At 46.1% G+C, this 24,355-nt stretch overlaps 1 protein-coding gene across 1 annotated transcript in view; it reads right to left on the bottom strand.

Annotated features, from left to right (window-relative positions):
* NIPSNAP1 (nipsnap homolog 1) overlaps nucleotides 1-24,355 on the bottom strand; it is a 57,798-nt gene that overhangs the window by 17,775 nt on the left and 15,668 nt on the right. Inside the window, exons 3-7 of the mRNA XM_056528711.1 lie at nucleotides 13,082-13,127; nucleotides 11,374-11,468; nucleotides 11,238-11,308; nucleotides 8,360-8,500; nucleotides 7,483-7,514 (exon numbers count right to left, since the gene is read on the bottom strand). Coding sequence (XP_056384686.1) covers nucleotides 7,483-7,514; nucleotides 8,360-8,500; nucleotides 11,238-11,308; nucleotides 11,374-11,468; nucleotides 13,082-13,127 — 385 coding nt within the window. The remainder of the gene's footprint in view (nucleotides 1-7,482; nucleotides 7,515-8,359; nucleotides 8,501-11,237; nucleotides 11,309-11,373; nucleotides 11,469-13,081; nucleotides 13,128-24,355) is intronic.

Genomic DNA, 24,355 nt, shown 5'->3' with positions numbered 1-24,355 from the left:
GATGAAAGGTACACCATTCCTACTGTGAAACATGGTGGTGGAACGTTGATGCTTTGGGGATGTGTGAGCTACAAAAGGCACAAGAAATTTGGTCAAAATTGATGGCAAAATGAATGCAGTAATGTATCAACAAATACTTACAGACAATTTGCACTCATCATCCAGGAGGCTGCCCATGGGACGTATTTGGACATTCCAACATGACAATGATCCAAAACACAAGGCCAAGTCGACCTGTCATTGGCTACAGCAAAATAAAGTGAAGGTTCTGGAGTGGCCATCTCAGTCTCCAGACCTCAATATCATTGAGTGACTCTGGGAGACCTCAAAACCTGCAGTTCATGCAAGATGGCTCAAGAAGGAAGGAAGAATGGTCAGCTTTACCATCTGAGTAGATAAAGAGCCTCATCCACAACTACCACAAAAGACTTCAAGCTGTCATTGATGTTAAAAGTTGTTATGGTATTAACAACTGGGGAATGTAAACTTTTGATCAGGGTCATTTGAGTAGTTTGTGTTGTGATTATGATTTTAAAAAGCGTAAACACAGTTGCTTGACAATAAATGGCTTCAGCCAACCACTAACCAAGAGTGACAGAAAGGTTTGTGTGTTATCAGTCATATTCTCTGGACAATGGTTAAGAAATCATAAATTCTGCAAGTGTATGTAAACTTATGAGCACAACTGTAATAAACTATTCTTGATTGTTAGCCCCACAGTCAGCTGTAAGCAATGGGTTGGATGCAAGTTATAGTTTTTCTCCCCATTTAGTGATGAACTGTCGTAAATACTTTGGACACTGCAATCTTAGCACGCTCTAAACTTAAGACATTTCTTTTGCACTGTGTGAGCTGGAATTTTTTTAAGTTGTTCACAACAATGTAACATCTGACCTCTACTGTAAAATAGTTTGATGGCGAAAATGCAGCAAAACCAGAATATGCCTTATTCAGACTTCATTTAGTAACTGGTGGGACATTTAACCCTCTCCATCACATGACACTAATATATCATACTCTGTACAGTTGTTTGCAAAAAAAAAACCTGCAATCGTTAATTTTGTGTGTGTAACATCATAACATAATGGCCAACTGCTGTAACAGCCAGGATCTGAGAAAATTCAAACCTTGGCCATTTATCCTTTAGATGCCACAGTTACTAGTGACTGCTAAATCTGTTAAATGAAATGTAATGGCGGGAGGGAGTGCAGTCAGCCTCACAGACCCTAGATGGAGTGGCAGCGCATGTGCTTGACCACTGACTGCAGCTGTGCTGCCTCCTTTATTTTTTATGCCAAAACCTACTTTTTTCAGTATTTATCTGTCAATTTCATCATCCTCAGTGTGTGGAACATCGTGTTTATGAAAAAAAAAGGAGATTTTTTAATGCTTACCGTAAAATATCTTTCTCGAAGGATCCATTGGGGGACACAGACCATGGGTGTATGCTGCTGTCTCTATGAGGCTTGACATTATGGCAACAGAAAAGTCGGCTCCTCCCAGCAGGATATACCCGCCCACAGGCACCTGAGCTAATCAGTTTTAGTCCCAGAGCAATAGGAGAAGACAGACAGGTCAAGAGAAAACCACAAACTGTCCGAGCAATCAGAAGAAAAGGCAACTGAACACACCTTCGGACAGATAACTGAAATAGGAACACCAGAAAAAAAGGGTGGGAGCTGTGTTCCCCAATGGATCCTTCGAGAAAGAGATTTTACGGTAAGCATAAAAAAAATCTCCTTTTCTCTATCGGCTCCATTGGGGGACACAGACCATGGGACATACCAAAGCCATCCCTTGGGTGGGTAAGGAATCAGACAGGTGGACGGTTGGACCACCGCCGTCTGCAACGTCTTACAGCCCAGAGTAGCATCAACTGATGCGAAGGTATGAATCTTGTAGCACCTTGAGAAAGTTTACAAAGACGACCACGCGGACGCCTTACAGAATTGCAAGGCCAAAGCCACACAGCGGAGGGCCTAGGATGCCCCGAAAAACGGGTGGAATGAACCAAACCCCTGAAGGGTGGGATCTTCCCCTTGCAGCGGTAAGCTCCCAAAATAGCAGACCGGATCCACCAAAAAATGGTGGTCGTAGAAGCAGGTTGCCCTGTACAACGACCTTCCGGGGGAAAAAAAAAAAAAAAAAAGGGGGGTCACACTGCCGAAAGGAAAGAGTGACAGAGATAAGTCCGAACAGCCCTCACCATAACCAGGTTGCGGAACAAACGCTTCCAGAGATGAGAAGGGGCCGGACAAAAGGACGGTAGGACGATGTTCTCATTGAGATGAAAAAGTCAAAAACCCTCTCAGGTAAGGACGGACGGACCTGGACGGAAAACAACTTGTCCTGGTATACAACCAGGAAGGAAGAACAGCAGGAGAGAGCTACCAGCTCTGACACCCTCCTAACAGCGGTAAGAGCAATAAGGAACGCCACCTTCCGGGGAAGGAGGCGAAGAGAAATGTCCCTGAGAGGGTCAAAAGGGGTGCCCTGCAGTGCACCTAAGACCAAGTGTAAGTTCCAAGGGAAAGAAGGGGACTGATAAGGAGGGGCAGCTTGTGCCACTCCCTGAACCAGGTTTGGACATGATAATTGAACGTCAGAAGACGTCGAATGGAAAAGACCGAACCTTGACCCTTAAGGAAGATGAAAGTCAACCCCTGGGCCAGCCCCGACTGGAAAGGGAAAGGGGTCAGGAAAGGAAAACCGGAGAAAAGGGCTGAGTTTCACACCAACGAAAACAAGACCGACAGGTATGGTGGTAAGTCTTGCAGAGGAAGGCTTGTGAGCCCTCAGCATGGTGCAAACCACTTGGGAAGAGAAACCGTGGGTCCTCAGAACCGTTGTCTCAACCGCCACACCGGCAAAGTAGAGACAGTAAATAGGGTGGCACAGGAGAACTGAGATAGGAGGTCTGGACAATAGGGAAGGCGCAGCGTTGAGTCGTTCAGGAGTCTGACCATGACGACGAACAACGGCTGGGCCACGAGAATTGCGGGAACGCCCTACTATGAGTTTCCTCAGGACCCCGAAAAGAGAGGAAGGGGAGGAAACAGATAAGGTAGGGCAAAGCCCAACCAAGAGAGAGGAATGCTTCGGTTGTGGCGGGACAAGCAGAGGTCCATGCCAGGAGCGCCCCAGGGGTTGCAGATCACTGCAAACACCCCCGGGTGTGGAGACCACTCGTCTTGGATGACTGAGGACCAATTGAGAAGACCACATCCCAGGGACGGCTGGAATGAAGATAGCTGAGATAGCCGGAAACCTGAGTTCCGCCCAGAAGGGAAATTCCCAAGAAGCAAGCAAAGAAAGAATTGCCCTAGACCCCCCAACATGTTGAAGGGGAAAAGGGCTTTTTGGGGGACCAAGGCCCCAGACCAGCCGGTCCCTGAAAACACCTCCCCAGCCCGACAGACAGGCAGGGAGGGGCAGGAAGGAGCGCCCCTGAAAAATCAGGGGGAAAACTTAGCCACCATAGAAGGGACTGACAAGACTGTCGAGAGCCAATGGAGACCTGTCCCACCGGAAGAGAATCACCAGTTAAAAAGATTGGTGATGAAAGTGGGCAAATGGCAAGGCCTGCACCAACCAACCCAGGACATCCATGCAAAAGCGAATGGAAACTGGAGCAGGGTGCCAAGGTCATCGGACTCTAGATAAGAGAGTCGGACGATTGCTCGGCGGAGTCGAAAGCGGCCAGAGGCCGAGTCGAACTGGAGCCCCAGGAGAACGGTTGGACTTGTCTCACTTCAGTTGGATGGTCTATCAGGACAAGGTCTGGAAGTTGAGACTAAGACTCTCCAGGATCTGGGCCCTGGCTGGAGCTCAGATCAGGAGGTCGTCCAAGTCAGGAATCATGGAAACAACTCATGTCTGTATTAAAGGGCTATCACAGGCGCCACGACTTGGAAAGGGTCCGCGGAGAAGTGGCCAGACCGAAATGGACAGCCACAATAGAAAATGACCGTCCGGAACTGCAAAGCTGAGGTACCGCTGATTACCGGGATACAATGAGACGTGGAGGCAGGCATCCTTGATGTCCACCGAGGAACAAAGACTCCCCTTAAACCATGGACGCCAGCACCGAACGGAGAGACTCCATTCGGAATGGGAAAACAGAAGATGCTGGCTGAGATACTCGAGAACCAAGATTGGGCGAACAGAAACGCCTTTCTTGGGGACCACAAAGAGGTAGGAATTAACCTCGAGAACGTTCCCCTGAAGGAACCGGGACAATTACTCCCTGGATAAAAAGGATCTGGAGCGTGCCCCGAACTGCCTTTGCCAGAGAGGGGAAACAGAGGGTCCAGGAAAGAAAAAGGCAATCCCATGGAAGGGAAGCAAATTCAATCCTGTATCCGTAGACTACCACATCCCTGACCAAGGAATCCTGAATGTGTGTGGTCCAGGCATCCCAAAAGAGTAAAAGGCGACCAACCAACCGAGAAAGGTCGGTGGGTGCGGCAACCCTTCAGGCCGAGGAAGGCCTACAGGTGCCTGATGGAGCCGAAAAACGGCCCTAACGGATAACAGACCTCCGGGAGGGACGGGTCCGGAAGGGGGGAGCCCTCTACCCGTGAAGGCGCCTGGCTGGAACTTTTGTTGGAACCAAAGGTCCGCAGGACCGGAAGGAGGAGGACTTCCGATGGAAAGTGGTTCTGCGAGCCTTATCCAGAGGTATAAGGAACTCTTACCGCCTGTCGCCTCACTTCTTGAAGGATGTGTCCGCATTAAGGCTATAAGCCAGATGGAGCGACGGAAGGCTACCAGGTAGTCTGTGGCAAAGGCAGCACAGCGGCTGCGCATGGGAGCAGAACACAGAAAATCTCCGGCTGAGGAGCATCGGAGAGCTAGTTCAGATAGATTCTCTGGAGGAATCCTTAATACTACCTGGCGGAGTTGTGAGACCATACTGAAAGGGCATCTGACACCCAGGCAGAAGCAAAAGCAGGAAGAAAGGAGGAACCTGCTGTCTCAAAGGCAAATTTTGCCAAAGTCTCCACCTTTTTGTCCGCTGGATCCTGGAAGGCAGCCGCATCCGTCAACGGCAGGACAGTCGCCTTAGAGAGGCGGGAGACCGGTAGATCCACAGTTGGAGAGGAGGTCCACCGAGCAATGAGGTCCTTGGCGAGGGAATACCGCGCTTGAACCTTCTTCGTTTCTTGAAACTTCTTGTCAGGATGCCTCCAGGTGGATTCCAGCAGGACATCAAATTCAGCATGAGAGCTGAAAGTCTTGGGTGCCGGTCGGGCACGAAGAAAGGAGACTTCTGGAGCTATGTCCGAAGTTCCTGGGTCCTTTAAATGGAAGATGTCTCTTATGGCCGAAACCAATGAGCACACCACATCAGGCATATCCGTGCGGTCCTCTGAGTCGGAGGCTGTAGCAGAAATCTCATCCACAAGTTCTCCAGGTGAATGGGAACGAGGTGAGGCAGCCCTGGAAGAGGTCGGGCACAATGAAAGGCAACTTCTGGAGCCACGTCCGAAGTTCCTGGGTCCTCTAGATGGAAGGTGTCTCTTATGGCCGAAACCAATGAGTCCAATATGTCCGACATATCCATGCGGTCCTCTGAATCAGAGGCCGAATCGGAAACTTCATCCACAAGTTCTCCAGGTGAATGGGAACGTGTGAGGTGGCCCTGGAAGAGGGAGAGACTGACCTAGTACGCGGGTCTGGAGAACCAGAGCGGCGACCATGGGAGCGTCCTCTAGGGGAGCGACGCTTGCTACCAGCTGGAGTAACAGAGCGATGCCTGTGAGGGGAGCGCCCGTGCCTGCCAGGAGACTCGGGGGATGAGTCAGATGAAACACCCCTATGACGCTGCAAGAGCGTCAGGATAGGGGGGGGGGGAAGAGCGGTTCCCTCTGGAGGGCCGGTGTAGGGAGGATCCCTCCAAGGCAGTCACCACAGAACGGGAGCCCTTCACAGGGGGGTCTGGGGGAGCAGTGGTATAGGTAGAACAAATGGGTTCAGCAGAACCATACATTTTTAGCGTTACAGCCCCTAAAGGTGTAATAAGTAACCTCCCGTAGCTGTTTAGAGGGAGGAACCGGTCTGGGCTCGGACATAAGTCTCACCCAGCAAGGGCATCACTGATTGGCCCTGAAAAATCCCTCTGCGCGCACACAGCACTGATTTGTGGATAATTTGCACGCTCTGAGGAATCCCCGCTGGCCACGGGTGGGCGGAGCCAAGTCCGTACAGGGCCCGCGGTCAAACTACATGCGGCCGATAAAGGCGCCCACTCCTGGCCCCAAACGCATATGTGAATGACAGGGGAAGTGAGCGGGCGAACACACCGCCGGCAGGCTCCGCTATCTAACAGGGAACTATGAGAGGCACGATATGCAGCTTAAGCTGTTCACATTTAAAAAATAGTGAAAGTCGCAGCCGCAGCTCGCAGGTGGGCTGAGCCCACAGCTGAGAACAGGTGGGCTGAGCCCGCGGCTGAGAACATGTGGCCGGGACATAATGGCGCCCGCTCTCAGCCCTAAGCCCATATGCGGTCGCATGTGCGAGCGCAATGGGAAGGGAGCGGGTGAAAACACCGTCGGCAGCTTTTACACGCTGCCGAAGGGAACAGAGAGACGGGCGCGAGATGCGGCTGAGACTGAAGCCGGCACTTGCAAATTGAAAGTCGGCAGCCACGGCTGCTGAGGGAGGGAGCTGGCCAGTGCCTGAATACAGTTCTCACTACTGCAACAAGTGTCACACCACTGCATATGTACCCCAAACCTGAAACTAAGAGAGGGCTGCCTAGTCCCTCTTGAATAAGCCCCCAGACCACCATGAATGGGTTGTCCAGGTGAAAATAAAAAGTGGGCCAAAAACTAGTCCGCACCTAAAAGGGGGAAATACTCACCTCAGTCTGAAGAACTTACCTCATGAAGTCTTCAGCCAGCTTTAGTCACCTGCATCACGCCGGGCTACCATGTGCGAGCGAGGCGAGCAGGGAGGTAGGGGGACCCGGACCCATGAGGTACAACCCCAGGCGCTGACCGTTGGCGAGGGGGGGGGTTAACAGCGCATATACGCAATGTCTGTGCCCACTCAATCGCAATGGGGAAACAGTGAGCTGCAGTTCCTGAGTCCCCAACTGAAAACAGGAAAGAAAACGGAATAAAAAACTAACACTTCCTTAAATCTAGGAAAATAATAAAACATAAGACCTGGTCTGGAGAGAACTCCAGACCAGTGTCTACCTCCTTAGACACTAAGCTAAAACTGATTAGCTCAGGTGCCTGTGGGCGGGTATATCCTGCTGGGAGGAGCCGACTTTTCTGTTGCCATAGTGTCAAGCCTCCTAGTGACAGCAGCATAAACCCATGGTCTGTGTCCCCCAATGGAGCCGATCGAGAAAGGGAACATTTTTGCTTGGTTTTAACTACAAAGGTACCCACTGAAATCAATCTACAAAAAAATTTAATTACTTTAGCATAGAATGGCTTACAAAATCTGGAAACTGTTCTAACTTACCAGTTATTCCCCCATTCAATCATTGTTCCTGGCTGAAAGTAAAAAAAAACAAAAAAAAACACATTAGTATATTCTCAAAAACGCCTGCCAAACTTAGAAAGTTAGAAATCTGTATAGTATGAATGGGACCATGTGTGCTACTAAGAGACAAAGTATACAACATGATTTTTTAAATATAAGTAATGACTAAAGAGAAAAAAATAAATCAGATCTTACATCAAGTCCAGCACAGTATGCTCTAATTCCTGATTCCCAGCATCCCTCTCCATCTCTTTTATAATTCCTAGCAAGTCTATCTTTTTCTTTCCTGGCTCCCAGCATTCTTATCTGTCCACAGAATGGCTTCCAATCTTAACTCTGATTCCATTATTGGTTCCAGTCTGAATCTTGGTCCCAGCATGTCTAACCTCTAATTCCTGGTCTTCAGCATGGCTCCTCTCATTCTCAAATAAATGGTCCCCTGCATAGCTTCCCCTCTTATTCCTAGTCCCCAGCATCTCCCCTCTTTTTTTCTTTAAAGCTCACAACATGGCCTCCTCTCATTCTAAGTCTCCAGCATGGCAACTTTTCTTATTCCTGTCACTATAATGGCTCTCTTTCTAATTCCAGGCCCCCCACCCAACATGGCTGCTCCTCTTACTCCTGGCCCCCAACATGGCACTCTCTCACAGACCAGAATTACATGGGCTGCAGCCTCCCTGGCCTGGAGATGGAAATCCTTCTGCTCTCTCATCTCCAATTTTGAAGCACAATTTTGGTTGCACCAGTTGCATCAGGTAGAAGGTGCGAGAACAAAAAAAGGGGTGTTTCATATAAATGATACATTCCCTTTCCAATGTGTACTTTCTGTATTTACATCACTACAGTAACTACAAACCTTTAATCTATATGTTCGCAATTCATAGATGTTCGGACCCTCACGAGGTGTTGGCTCATTCCAAAAACTAAACTCCAGAAGTAATTGGTTTCTACGGGAAAGCAGCATGCGACTACGCTCCTCACGGAAAGCCAGATATTCCTGTGGAAAAAGAGGGAATGTGTTGCTTAACACCTTAAGGACCATGGACGTGTATACACCTCCAGGCTGAATGCACGTTCAGCCATTAGGACGTGTATACTCGTCCATGCTTCTCTTGGGTGCTGCCCAGTGCACCAACGAGATCTCAGCAGGGACTCGGCTGTAACACAAAGCCGGGACCCTGCCACAATGCCGGGACTGAAGTGAACTTCAGTCCCGGCATTTTAACCCTTACAGCCGCAGTCGGAAGTGACCGCGGGCTGTAAGTGTTATGACAGAGGGAGCTCCCTCTGTCTTCCCTGCAGCACCCTGCAGCGCGATCGTGGGGTGCTGTGTGTAATCCCCGGTGGGCGGGGACCTGCGTTCCTGCCGGGACCGAAGAAAACTTCGGTCCCGGCAGTTTAACCCTTACAGCCGCGGTCGGAAGCGACCGCGAGCTGCAAGGAGTTTTGACAGAGAGAGGGGGCTCCCTCTGTCTCTCTCCTGTAGCACCCCGCAACTATCACGGGGTGCTGAGGCTTACCTGGGCAGCCGGGGGTCTTTACTAGGACCCCCAGGTCTGCCCCGGTTATTGCCTGATAGGACGTCCTGATATGCTGCCTGCTAGTGTAAAACTGGCAGACAGCATATAACTGCAATGCTTTGGAATAATAAATATTCCAAAGCATAAAAAAAAAGTGTAAAACAATATAAAATAAATAAAAGTTTAATAAATAAAGTTTAAAGACAATAAAAGTAAAAAAAAAAAAAAATTAAGCGTTACGTTTTTTTAAAAAGTACAAAAAAATTTAAAAAATACATTAAATAAATATAATCAAAAATAAAAATGAATAATGTGTAGGATCACAAGGCGTACATCCGCAGCATATTACATGCTGCGGATGCCCGCCAACAGTCACAATAATGAGCTCCCTTCTGCGGCTTGGTAGCTTTGTGTGTCCACTAATAGCGGCGGATTTCCCGCCGGCAGTCATGAGCGGATACACTGAGCTACCCAGCCACAGCAGTGATCTCACCCCTTGTGACTGCTGGCGGGGCATCCGCGGTGTGAAATAAGCTGCGGATGTGCTCTGTGCCCCTACACTGCATCCCGTTCATACTGCGTTTCTGCAGTGTTAGAGGTATCTGTCAGCATCACGTCAAAAAGAGTGATGCTGACGAATACTGTAGCAGCTCCATTTATTTCTGAATGAGACTGCTACAGTATACATTGGATCCCTTTTTTGACATGACAACGGACACCTATACTGCATAAACGCAGTATGAATGAGGAATATTCATATAATGATGCCCTGAAAGCCAAAGGGGGCTCCTCTCCTTCTTGGTCCTACCAGGCGGTCAGGCAACCAGATATAGCCTAAGTAGGGGTACTGCCCAGCCCGGGACGAACAGGGTGATAAAATATGGGGCGTATTTCCTTTATTTCAAAAGCGACTTACCAAAATGATGTCCCACAAATAAAGAATTTGTGGGGAAAAAAGCTCATTTCTATTTTTCCACTGACTTTGAAATAATTCTAGCCACACAATAAGGGCTCAATGTGCTCACTTTTGCCCTAGGGGAATACTTTAGGGGGTGTAGTTTCGAAAATGGGATCACTTCTGGGGGTGCGGTATTGTACTGACAGCTAGAATGCTTTGCAAGTTGAAGTGCGGCCTATAATTTGTATAATGATATCCTAAAAGCCAAATTGTGCTCCTCTCCTTTTGGGTCCCACCATGTGGCCATGCAACCAAATATGGTCTAAGCGGGAGTATTACCGAACACGGGACGAACAGCGTAATAAAATATGGGGCGCATTTTCTACATTTCAGATGCAATGTACTAAAAATACGTCCCACAAATGATGCATTTGTGGGGAAAAAAAAAGATATTTAATATTTTCCACTGACTTTGTATCCATTCCAGCCACACAAAAAGGACTCAAAGTACTCGTTTTTGTTCTATATGAATACTTTAGGGGGTGTAGGATTCCAAAATGGGGTCACTTGTGGGGGTTCTGTATGTTTCTGGCAGCTAAAACCCTTTGCAGGCATGAAGTGTAGCCTATAATCCATTCGGCCTAAAATGATGCCCTGAAAGCCCAATGGCGCCCCTCTCCTTCTGGGTCCTACCGCGCAGCCAAGGAACCAAATATGGACTAGGTGGGGACATTTCCAAACACGGGCCGAGCAGCTTAATAAAATATAGGGTGCATTTCTTGCAATATCAGAAGTGATGTACAAAAAATATGTCCCACAAATGATGCATTTGTGAAAAAATGCAAATTTCGAATTTTTAACACTGACCGTAATAATCCCTGCCAAAAAACTATGGTGTTAAAATACTCACTGTACAATTTGCATTGTAAAAAAAACTCCAAATGATATCGGCTTACTTTTACTATGTACATGAAGGACAACTTGTGACAAAAAAAACAATGTCAGAATTATCGTGATTGGCAAAACGTTAGCAGAGTTATTCTCTAATAAAGACAGACATCCCCGATTTGAAAAAACAGGCCTGGCCTTTCAGGGGCGTACAGGTTTACTTGTATTGGTCCTTAAGGGGTTAAGGACAACCAGAGAGCAGGTGGTATATATTTCTTCACAGGAGAAATAGACAAGAACATCATGTGGAAGAAAATATAGAAGAAGAAAAAAATCATTGACTATTAATGAGCAAATAACTAGATATAAATGGTATTTATAAATGGTGGTCTACAAGAGGATTTTGTGGCATTGTCTTTGTGCATTACCTTGCTATTTTTCAACTTATTCATACAGTCCATGAGAGCAGGATATCCCCCAGAGAATCGCCACAGATGAACTGAAATGAAAACCAGCTTTTAACCAGCAACAGTGCAAGTACCCTCCCAAAAAGTCTGTACCCACCTGCTTGGTCCTGTTCCCCATACCACGTATTCCAATTACCCACCAAATCACATGGGTAATCTGGGTCATGGTGCAGTTTGGGAAGTACTTCCTCTCTACATACACAGACAGAGACAAGTAAAGCGTATTAGATGTAATATAAAAACCTTCCCCCAGTCATCATCACAGCTGATCACCAAACATTTCAGGAAGGTGTTGTCTTCATGGTACAACCCTTTAAGTCTCCAATATATCTTCTAGTTGTTTAAATCTAAGGCATGTTGAAATCTAAATATACATTCAAATGTACTATATACACTGCATATTTGCTGAAACAGATTGTATCATTGATTTACCAGCATATATTGTAAATGTGAACACACCCTGAAGAAAATACTCAAGGCAGATTTTTCTAAACTATAACAAGGGAAAGTAAAGGCGCTGCCATATATGAATTTCTGTTCTCATGAATATAGCCCCTGTCCATATACCTTATTAGGGAATAGAGACATTACAGAGTGAGTGTGGGACCCTCTATAAGTCAAAATGCACAGCTCTGGTGAACTCGTGCCATCCTTACAGTACCTAACCAGCTGCCATGTAATACTACATTACCCCAGCCAGGGAAAATGCCAGCCGGTTTGTGGCTGTCCTCAGCAAAATCAAAGGAGTACCATGGCAGCCACTTTGTGAAAGGCTTTCTCTCTGATGGACAAAGTCTTTAAAGTGGTTTTACAATATACAAACTGAGAAATGACAAAGAAATATGGTAGAGGTACAGTACATTGCCCTAAATTATGATTACATATGGATTGCCTGTGTATAGCACATGGCAGGAAGACAAGGATCTGGTGCATGATTTCACTTTTAGGATATCCTTTACTGGATAACTTTCATACAGAATCAACCGATTCCAGTGGACTGGATTACTCTTATCTGTATCAGCATTTATCATTGCAGAGTTTTCTCTGCATTCTTTTAACCCCTTAAGGACGGACCCATTTTTATTCCGCTATTTGTATTAAAATTGGCGAATTTGGCACTTTTTTAATTTATATTATAGCTTCAAAGTACACGTCATTAGAAGAACGTGTCATGACCTAATATGTATATGATTTGTGTTTGTTTTTTAAATGATAATACAGGGCTTTTATTGGCAAAGGGGCATTTTTATAATTTTTTTTTTGTTGTTTTTTTTTTACTTCATACTTTTATGGACAAACTTTATTTGTTCCACTTTTTACAGATTATACTATGCTGCAATACATTTGTACTGCATCACAGTATGACCTGATCAGCTGCCAGCCTCTGGATCTCACAGGCTTCTGTAGCAGGCAGACAGGAGGTCATAATCTGACCTCCTGCTGCCATAGCAACCAACGGTGACCTGCAATCGTGTTGCGGCACCACCGTTTGTGAACAGGGGGAGCTCCCGCCCTCTGTCACCTGCGAACAGTGCTGTGGGAACATTGACTGCAGCACTGAAGGGGTTAACTCAGGATCGGAGCATAGCTGCGGCAGGTGCCCTGCAATATGCGATTGCCAGCCCCAGCCGCCGATCACCTCCCGCACACTTGTGGCGCTGTGATTGGGAATGGACATATATATATACGTCCTTTTGTGGCAAGGGGTTAAAGATGTATTTGAATGTGTATACAGATAGGAGTAAGCAGAGCAAAAACAATGCCAGACCTCAACTTAAATAGAATGGCAGATAGATGGTACTCACGTCAGTTTGTTATAAGAGTCCAAGCATTCTGGCTTTACATTATGAACTAAAGTGGGAAAGAAAAAAAAGAAAAATAAATAAAAACTAAGAAAACTTTCCTTAGATGTGGTTAAATTTTTATCTCTAGATTAGAACACGTTAATACCTGGGGTTTCTGGTTCAATCTATGGTAATTAAAGCATATTACAATATCAAATAACAAAACAGGGGTGGCAATTTAGCTGTGTGTTTATGGCCATAAGGACTAGCTGCCATTCGGGATTCTCTGGCCGACATTTATCATCGTCTTTAGACTGTTTTTGTGTGTCTACAAAAGGCGCAAGCAGGGTTTATTTGTGCCTTTTTGTTTACACATTTCTGCTGATTTTGAGTTGTAATCCACTGATTTTGGCAATACACATGATATGGAAGGGTTTTATGAACTGCGTCTTTTTGTGAAAAGGCGCAAAAAAGGCACAAAGCCACTGAAATGTCTCAAACTACAACAGGCCAGACTTAGCTTAGCTTTTTGGTGTATGTGAAGAGAGAAATTTCAGAAAATGTGACCTGCACAAAATTTATCAAATGCTCTGTGACAATTTAACCCCTTCAGGACGGAGCCCATTTTGGCCTTAAGGACCGGAGCGTTTTTTGCACATCTGACCACTGTCACTTTAAACATTAATAACTCTGGAATGCTTTTAGTTATCATTCTGATTCCGAGATTGTTTTTTCGTGACATATTCTACTTTAACATAGTGGTCAATTTTTGTCAATACTTGCATCCTTTCTTGGTGAAAAATCCGTAAATTTGATGAAAAATTTGAAAATTTTGCATTTTTCTAACTTTGAAGCTCTCTGCTTGTAAGGAAAATGGATATTACGAATAAATTTTTTTTGGTTCACATATACAATATGTCTACTTTATGTTTGCATCATAAAACTGACGTGTTTTTACTTTTGGAAGACACCAGAGGGCTTCAACGGTCAGCAGCAATTTTCCGATTTTTCACAAAATTTTCAAACTCAGTATTTTTCAGGGACCAGTTCAGGTTTGAAGTGGATTTTAAGGGTCTTCATATTAGAAATACCCCATAAATGACCCCATTATAAAAACTACACCCCCCAAAGTATTCAAAATGACATTCAGTCAGCGTTTTAACCCTTTAGGTGTTTCACACGAATAGCAGCAAAGTGAAGGAGAAAATTCACAATCTTCATTTTTTACACTCACATGTTCTTGTAGACCCAATTTTTGAATTTTTACAAGGGGTAAAAGGACAAAATTTTTACTTGTATTTGTAGCCCAATTTCTCTCGAGTAAGGACATACCTCATATGTCTATGTAAATTGTTCGGCGGGCGCAGTAGAGGGCTCAGAAGGGAAGGAGCGACAAGGGGATTTTGGAGAGTACGTTTTTCTGAAATGGTTTTTGGGGGGCATGTTACCTTTAGGAAGCCCTTATGGTGCCAGAACAGCAAAAAAAAAAAACACATGGCATACCATTTTGGAAACTAGACCCCTCGGGGAATGTAACATGGGATAAAGTGAACCTTAATACCCCACAGGTGTTTCACGACTTTTGCAAATGTAAAAAAAATAAATAAAAATTTTACCTAAAATGCTTGTTTTCCCAAAATTTTTTTATTTTTAAAAAGGGTAATAGCAGAAAATACCCCTAAAAATTTGAAGCCCAATTTCTCCCGATTCAGAAAACACCCCATAAGGGGGTGAGAAGTGCTCTGCTGGCGCACTACAGGTCTCGGAAGAGAAGGAGTCACATTTGGCTTTTTGAACGCAAATTTTTCTCTGGGGGCATGCCGCATTTAGGAAGCCCCTATGGTGCCAGGACAGCAAAAAAAACCCCACATGGCATACTATTTTGGAAACTAGACCCCTCGGGGAATGTAACAAGGGGTTAAGTGAACCTTTATACCCCACAGGTGTTTCACGACTTTTGCATATGTAAAAAAAAAATTTTTTTTTTTACCTAAAATGCTTGTTTTCCCAAAAATTTTACATTTTTAAAAAGGGTAAAAGCAGAAAATAGCCCCCAAAATTTGTAACACAATTTCTCCCGAGTACGGCGATACCCCATATGTGACCCTAAACTGTTGCCTTGAAATAAGACAGGGCTCCAAAGTGAGAGCGCCATGCCCATTTGAGGCCTAAATTAGGGATTGCATAGGGGCAGACATAGGGGTATTCTACGCCAGTGATTCCCAAACAGGGTGCCTCCAGCTGCTGCAAAACTCCCAGCATGCCTGGACAGTCAACGGCTGTCCGACAATACTGGGAGTTGTTTTGCAACAGCTGGAGGCTCCGTTCTGGAAACAGTGGCGTACCAGACGTTTTTCATTTTTATTGGGGAGGGGGGCTGTGTAGGGGTATGTGTATATGTAGTGTTTTTTACTTTTTATTTTATTTTGTGTTAGTGTAGTGTAGTGTTTTTAGGGTACAGTCGCACGGGCGGGGGTTCACAGTAGTTTCTCGCTGGCAATTTGAGCTGCAGCAGAAAGTTTGCGGCAGCTCAAATTTGCAGCCAGATACTTACTGTAATCCTCCGCCCATGTGAGTGTACCCTGTACGTTCTCATTGGGGGGGGGACATCCAGCTGTTGCACAACTACAACTCCCAGCATGCCCGTTGGCTGTCGGTGACTGCTGAGAGTTGCAGTTTTGCAACAACTGTAGGCACACTGGTTATGTATCACTGAGTTTGTGACCTAACTCAGTGTTTCACAACCAGTGTGCCTCCAGCTGTTGCAAAACTACAACTCCCAGCATGTACGGTGCATGGTGTACGGTGACTGCTGAGAGTTGTAGTTTGCAACAGCTGGAGGCACACCGGTCGTGAAACACTGATTTAGGTAAAAAAAAAAACTCTGAGTTTCACAACCAGTGTGCCTTCAGCTGTTGCAAAACTGGCATGCTGGGAGTTGTAGTTATGCAACCAGCAGATGCACCACTACAACTCCCAGCATGCACTTTAGCTGTTTGTGCAAGCTGGGAGTTGTAGTTATACAACAGCTGAAGGTACACTTTTCCATAGAAAGAATGTGCCTCCAGCTGTTGCAAAACCATAAGTCCCAGCATGCCCATAAGGGAATGCTGGGAGTTATGGTGGTCTGCCTCCTGCTGTTGCATAACTACAGCTCCCAGCATGCCCTTTTAGCATGCTGGGAGCTGTTGCTAAGCAACAGCAGGAGGCTGTCACTCACCTCCAACGATCCAGACGCTGCAGGTCAGTCCCGCCGCCGCAGCTGCTCCTGGGGCCCCGATCCCAACAGGGGCGCCGGGGATCGGGGTCCCCAGCACCCGGGGTGCACGTCCCGCACCCGCTCACGTCCTCCAGAAGAGGGGCGGAGCGGGTGCGGGAGTGACACCCGTAGCAGGCGCCCCGATTGGTCGGCCGGTAATCCGGCCGACGAATCAGGGCGATCGTGAGGTGGCACCAGTGCCACCTCACCCCTGCAGGCTCTGGCTGTTCGGGGCCGTCAGAGACGGCCCCGAACAGCCAGTAATTCCGGGTCATCGGGTCACTGGAGACCCGATTGACCCGGAATCGCCGCAGATCGCCGACATGGGGGGGCATAATGACCCCCCTGGGCGATATGCCGGGATGCCTGCTGAACGATTTCAGCAGGCATCCGGCTCCGGTCCCCAACCGGCTAGCGGTGGGGGCCGGAATTCCCACGGGCGTATGGATACGCCCTCGGTCCTTAAGGACTCGGGATGCAGGGCGTATCCATACGCCCTATGTCCTGAAGAGGTTAATACATTTAGTGCTCCTACGCATTACCAGCACACAAAAAAATTTTGTAAAAAAAATGCTTCACTTACATCTACAATGATAAATGTCAGCCTCTATTTCTAAGGTACAGAAATCAACCAAAGGTATTCAATGATTGTGCCTGCTGCAAGAAATTAGGTGGTCAAAAGACACGTCAATCATAAGGATTTTACCTTGAGAGAGCAGAACGAAACAACATCCATGTTGCTCATTAACATCCTTGTTTAATTAACCATATTACTGCCAGAGGGCAACTTACTAATCCCAGTGTAATCACTTCTGCACTGGTCATAGAGCATGCCAAGAAAACTCCAATACAAGTGAATAGAGTTTGCTTAAGGCCATTGGGGGGAATTTATCATTATGTGTCTATTGTAGACACAGTTCTACCCCTTTACACTTGTCTATTGTACACTCCTGCTCAGAATTTACTAAGGCTGTACACTCCTTTGATAAACCTTGTGCAAATATAGAAACTCCTCCCTACCTCACAGAAAAAGTGGACGTAGGGATTTTGTTCTATTGCTTTCCGAGGCCAGGATTCCATTGAGGTGTTTTGTCCATCAGCAAAAAACGCCAGAAAAACTGTCCCAGCTTTTTCCTGCGTTTTGTCAGTTTTTTTTGCGTTTTTTACTTGCGTTTTTGCTGGTGTGTGGAAATAAAACAAAAATTACGAAACTTTTAGTTGTTTTTTTTCTTCGAAAATTTAGATACGTGAATGCGGAGGGCTATGTCAGATTTGGTGGACTGCGACGATGAACAGCGTTTTTTTTAAATGTCAATAAAAGGGTTAAAGAGGGCTGTGGGGGAGTGTTTTTTTTTAAATAAATTTTTTTTTCAATGTGTTGTGTTTTTTATAATTGAATTTTCAGGCTTACTAGTGGAAGACGTCTTGTAGACAGAATCCATTACTAAGCCAGGGCTTAGCCCCCAAAACAGCTAGCGCTAACCTCCAATTATTACCCCAGTACCCACCGCCACAGGGGTCCTGGGAAGAGCCTGTGCCAACAGGCCCAGAGCATCAAAAATGGCGCTCCTGGGCCTAGGTGGTAACAGGCTGACGTTATTTAGGCTGGGGAGGGCCAGTAACAATGGTCCTCGCCCACCCTTGCAACGTCAGGCTGTTGCTGCTTGGTTGGTATCTGGCTGATACTGAAAAAATTAGGGAAACAAATAAAAATTAAATAAAAAAGTGTGCGTTTCCCTCATTTTTTCAGTATCAGCCAGATACCAACCAAGCAGCAACAGCCTGACCTTACCAGGGTGGGTGAGGACCATTGTTACTGGCACTCCCCAGCCTAAATAACGCCAGCCTGTTACCACCTAGGCCCAGGAGCCATTTTTGACACTCCGGGCCTGTTGGTACCGGCTCTTCCAGGCACCCCTGTGGCGGTGGGTACCGGGGTAATAATTGGGGTTTAGTGCTAGGGATCGACCGATTATCGGTATGGCCGATAATCACGATTTTGGGCATTATCGGTATTGGCCTATAAGCAGATAATGCCCCGACCCACCGCACCGCGTCGCCCCCCGCCCCCACCGTAGTGCTGAGCGTCAATAAAAAAAATTAAACTTACCCGTAATGGGGGTGGTCCGGGCCATCCATCCTTCCTTCCTGTAGTGTCCGGCGGCATTCCGGGTGGAGGGTGAACCGGTCCGGGCTGTCCTTCTCCGGGGGTCATCTTCTCCACTCCGGGCAGGCTCCGGCCTAGTACGCTGCATAGACGCCGCTACACCGTGACGTCAGGTGCGTCGCTGCACACAGGCGTCACTGCGCAGCGGCGTCTATGCAGCGTACTAGGCCGGAGCCTGCCCGGAGTGGAGAAGATGACCCCTGGAGAAGAAGGACAGCCCGGACCAATTCACCCTCCACCCGGAATGCCGCCGGACACTACAGGAAGGAAGGATGGCTCGGACCACCCTGACAGGTAGGGGGAGAGAAGCGGGTGGTGGCGGCGGCCTATGGCACCGCAAAAAGCCACTGCAGTGCATTGATTTAAAGTGCCCGCTTTAAATCAATGATCTGCAGCGGTGTCGAGGGGGGATAAATAGCCGATAACTTATACCGGAATATCGGTATAAGTTATCGGCTATCGGCCCTAACCTCCACCGATTATCGGCCCTAAAAAACCCGATATCGGTCGATCCCTAGTTAGCGCTAGCTTATTTTGGGGCTAACACTAAGCCCTGGCTTAGTAATGGATTCTGTCTATAAGATGGCTTCCACTACTAAGCCTCAAAATTCAATTATAAAAAACACGACACAAAAAAAAAATAAATAAAAAAAAAAAAAAATCACTCCCCACAGCCCTCGTTAACCATTTTATTGAAATTTAAAAATGTGTCGTGGCAGTCCACCGAATTTGACGTAGTCCTCCGCATTCACATATCTGAAATAAGAAAAACAAAAACAAGAAATATGGGTTAGTACATTTTTTGCGCTCTCCCATGGGAAGAGCGCACATAATGCAGCGTGTTCCTAAACAGGGAGCCTCCAGTTGTTGCTAAACTACTAAACTCCCATCATGGGGGGCAGTAGTTAAGCAACAGCTGGAGTCTCCCTGTTTGGGAACACACTGCTCTGTTCCCATTATGCAAAATGCATAATGTGAACAGAGATCTTTCCCTCTGCCCTTGGACTACTACTCCTATCATGGGACAGAGTCTGCCCCATGATGGGAGTAGTTGTAGTACCGCAGCGCTGCTGAGGGATGGCACTTGCACATCCCCCGGCTGCGGGACTTTTAGGGCTACTACTCCCATCATGGACAAACTCTGTCCATGATGGGAGTTGTAGTCCAGGGGCTGAGGTGCAGATCGCACTGGGTCATTCTGCAGAGACCCGCTGCGATCCGCATTTAAGTTAGGAAGCCGGGCGGTACATGCGCCTACATCGCGCTGCCCGCGGCTTCTATATACACTGACATAATTCATAATCCCCGCCGGTAGAGGGGAGCTCTGATTGGTAAATAGGTATTCTCCAATCAGAGCTCCCGTGTTCCGGTGGCGGGGATTATGAATGATGTCAGTGTATACAGAAGTAGACGCATGTACCGCCCGGCTTGCTAACTTAAATGCGGATCGCAGCAGATCATTCTCTGGAGATACGGTGCGATCTGCATTTATTAACTATACAAAGCGGCGGTACATGCATCTACATTGCGGCTTCTATATACAGCTGTCATAATTCATAATCGCCGCCGAAGGGAACACGGGAGCTCTGATTGGAGAACAGCTATTGACCAATCAGAGCTCCCCTCTCCCGGCGGCGATTATGAATTATGACTGTGTATATAGAAGCCGCAGTGTAGACGCGCATGTACCGCCGGCTTTGTATAGTTAATAAATGCGGATCACAGCGAATCTTCAGAGAATGATCTGCTGCGAACCGCATTTATTAAGCGGTACATGTGTCTACATTGCAGATTCTATATACAGCAGTTATAATTCATAATCCCGGCCGGGAGAGGGGAGCTCTGATTGGTCAATAGGTATTCTCCAAACAGAGCTCTCATGTTCCGGCGGCGGCGATTATGACAGCTGTATATAGAAGCCTCAATGCAGACGCATGTATTGCCGCTTTGTATAGTTAACTAGCTGAGTACCCGGCGTTGCCGGGTTTTTCCTTCCTAATCCTTGTTGGGGAGGAAAATAAACAAAAGGAGGAAGCTTTTGACTTCATATCCCGTCCTCATATATTGTTGTCATATCCCGTCCTCCTATCCCGGTCCTCCTATCCCGACACTTAATATGTGTACCAGTTATTGAAATATCTCCAGCTGTACGGAAGTTATGTGGGAACATACATTTCCCATTGATTTGCAAGGGACTTTAAACAATAACCCCAACCCTCACAAATGGGGGTAGTTAAGGGTTCAATTAACTATCCTATATTTTAAGTGGATATATAAGTAACATGTGACCAAGTATTATCGAAATATCTCAAGCCGTTTGGAAGTTATGCAGTAACATATATTTCCCATTGACTTGTATGGGACTTTAAACATAAACCCCGCCCCTGGCAAATGAGGGTGAGTAAGGGTTAAATCAGCTATCCTATGTTTGTTGTTGACATAAGTAACGTGTGTCAAGTTTCATGTTAATATCTTTAGCTGTTTGGACGTGATGCTGGAACATACACTATACATATACATATACATATACATATATATATATATATATATAGTGATCCGCATGTAAGATTAAAGGTCGGGCAGTACATGGGTCTACATCGCGCGTCATTATTCATAATCCCCGCCGCCGCGGAACACGGGAGCTCTGATTGGAGAATACCTATTGACCAGAGCTCCCGGCGGGGATTATGAATTATGTCAGTGTAAATAGAAGCTGCGGGCAGCACGATGTAGACGCATGTACCGCCCAGCCTGTTAACTTACATGCGGATCGCAGCGGGTCTCTGCAGAATGACCCGGTGCGATCTGCACCTCAGCCACGGGACTACAACTCCCATCATGGGCAGAGTCTGTCCATGATGGGAGTAGTAGTCCTAAAAGTCCCGCAGCCGGGGGATGTGCAAGTGCCATCCCTCAGCGCTGCGGTACTACAACTACTCCCATCATGGGACAGACTCAAGGGCAGAGGGGCAGATCGTCATTCTCCAAAGACCTGCTACAATCCGCATTTACTAACTATACAAGCCAGCAGTACATGCGGCTACACTGCACTGCCCGCCAGCTCCTATATACAGTTCTTATAATTCATAATCCTCGCTGGGCTCTGATTGGTGGATAGCTATTGACCAATCAGAGCTCCTGTATCCTGGTGGCGGGGATTATGGCAGTGTATACAGGAGCCGCGGGTAGCGCAGTGGAGCAGCCGGCTTTTTAAGTTAATAAATGTGGATCGCAGCGGATCTCTGCAGAATGACCTGCTGCGATCTGCACCTCAGCCCCTGGACTACAACTCCCATCATGGGCAGAGTCTGTACATGATGGGAGTAGCAGTCCTTACTGTCCCAAAATAGACACTTCGGTACGTGTCCTCCGAGGTGGTGTATATTTGCATAAGAAAAGTGCGTTTGCGCATTTTTTGGGGTAAAAAAAAAAACGCAGTTAATAAATTCGATTCTGCAGTAGAAAGTGCTCTATAGTAAACTTAACCGTAGACATGGCCATGAAAAATTCTATCAGATTTTGCGCAAAAAAAATGCACAAAAAACCTCCTGAGCAAATTTTTGCCTTAAAAAATACACCAAAAAAAGCTCTATATACAATGATAAATTCCCCCCATTGTGTCTATGTCCTTGGGGATTACAGTAAAAGCATCTAACTTAACGAAACTATGAACTAATAAAAATTAAAACTAATAAATATACAAAAAAAAAATACTATAGAATGGAAACTGAAAGAACAGCATGTTCCAGTATCGGTCTCCAATGAGACCTCCATATAAATTAAACTGTCTGCCAAAAATGGCAAGTTTGGCCAAACCCAGGAGAAGAGGATGCTGACAAAAAAAAAAAAAAAAAATTATAATAATAATAAAATAAATAAAAAAAAAGTAAAAAAAAAAAAAAAAAATCTGAGTGGCAGTGTGACATATTGGGCCCCGACACCAGGAAGAAGTCCCTCAGCCTATCAATGGCCGGGACAGGACATCACTGCGGCCAGTGATTGGCTAAGCTGCAGTGTGATAAGTCTAGGTACATCCAGTTTAAAGTGGTTTTATTTATTTTTTTTTTTTTTTATGCCAACTTTCTGGGCAGGCTTGTTAACCCCTTGAGGATGAAGCCTATTTTGACCTTAAACAGGCACTGTCATTGTTAAAAACTTTTCATATATTGCAGGACTCATTATAATATGACATTTCACAATATACACCTGTTAAAAAAAATTAAAATTTTCACCTGAAATTCAAGCTCAAAATAGCCACCACTAGGGGTCGCTGTCTTTTAGCCAGACAGACTAGTCTAGATTTTACAGCATACTGGATACCGGCCGTAAAGCATACCGGTATCCAGTATAAGAGATTTCAATTGTGTATGCAAAACTACAGATAAAGGATGTGTGGACATGCTGGGAGCTGTAGTTTTACAACAGCTGGAGGCAACACTGCTCTAATACAGTTATTTACAAACATTGCAGCTTCAGTTGTTACTAAACTACAACTCCCAGCATGCGGAAATAGTCAAAGCTTTCTCAGACTCCTGAATGACAAAGAAGTTGATCAGACATTCAGGAGTCTGTGAAAGATGAATGACACACATAGTGACAGCTATGCTGATTAGCATCCAGCTTTACTAGGAGAAGATAAAACAGATAGAACATGTATTCATAAAAATGCTGTACTTTTATCTAAAAAATCCTTGCACTAATTTTATAAAGATCTATTCTTCTATTTATACATTTTATCCTGTTATGAATTCACCATAATGTATTCTGATTACTGCAGGCAAGCTCCAAGTATCTTCCTCTGACACATGACACAGCATAAAACCAGAGAGGAAAGGGTTACAGAGTAGAGAGTATTGATTGGCTGACTGCCCAGGCTTGCTCCTGTAAGGGAGACAGACTGACACGCCCCCTCCAGCCTGCACAATGAAAAAGTAACTCACCAGCAGATAAATGATTATATCTCTGGATATATAGGTCCGAGACACATAAAAATTATATGCCCCTGATCAGGATTGGGTACTGAGTAACATATCACTTTTTTCTTTTTTTTGCACTATGACAGGTATGCTTTAAGGACCAGGCCAATTTTCGTTTTTTTGCACTATAGCTTTTTTGGCGCGCTCCTGACTCAGCCGGCCAGCGTCGTCGTCAGGCTACTCCCACTGACAAGGAGAGCCGGTGTGAGGTGGATTTTTGCGACCCATGCAAATGTACAAAATTCCACCTCACACCGTCCCTGCCCTGCACTCCGCCTGCATACAGGAAGAAGGGCGGAAGTGGCCCGGCAAGGCTTCAGATGACGTTGTGCCTGCCGGGCCCCGCCCACTTCCTCCCTTCTCAGACGCTCCTATCTGAGGTACCGAAGATGAACATAAAAAGGTATTTTTATGGGGTTTAGAATTAAAATGAACGCTAGGATAGATAGATTTAGAGACAAAGACAGATAGGGAGGGGGATTAGGGAAAGTTTAGTTGATAATAGGTACTCTTTAAGTACTAAAGACCGAGGGCATACCCCTACGCTGTTAGTCCTTAAGGTGTTCCTTTTTGCAATTCTGACCACTGTCACTTTATGCATTAATAACTCTGGGATGCAATTTCTCTCGAGTAAGGAAATACCTCATACGTGTATGTAAAGTGTTCGGCGGGCGCAGTAGAGGGCTCAGAAGGGAAGGAGCGACAATGGGATTTTGGAGAGAGAGTTTTTCTGAAATGGCTTTTGGGGGGCATGTCACATTTAGGAATCCCCTATGGTGCCAGAACAGAAAAAAAAAAAAATGGCATACTATTTTGGAAACGACACCCCTCAAGGAACGTAACAAGGGGTACAGTGAGCCTTAACACCCCACAGGTGCTTGACAAATTTCCGC

This window comes from Hyla sarda, chromosome 1, assembly GCF_029499605.1.
Source record: "Hyla sarda isolate aHylSar1 chromosome 1, aHylSar1.hap1, whole genome shotgun sequence".
NCBI classification, from domain to species: Eukaryota; Metazoa; Chordata; class Amphibia; order Anura; family Hylidae; genus Hyla; species Hyla sarda.
The sequence above is the reverse complement of the archived record's forward strand: the minus strand, read 5'-3'. Positions and strand labels throughout refer to the sequence as shown.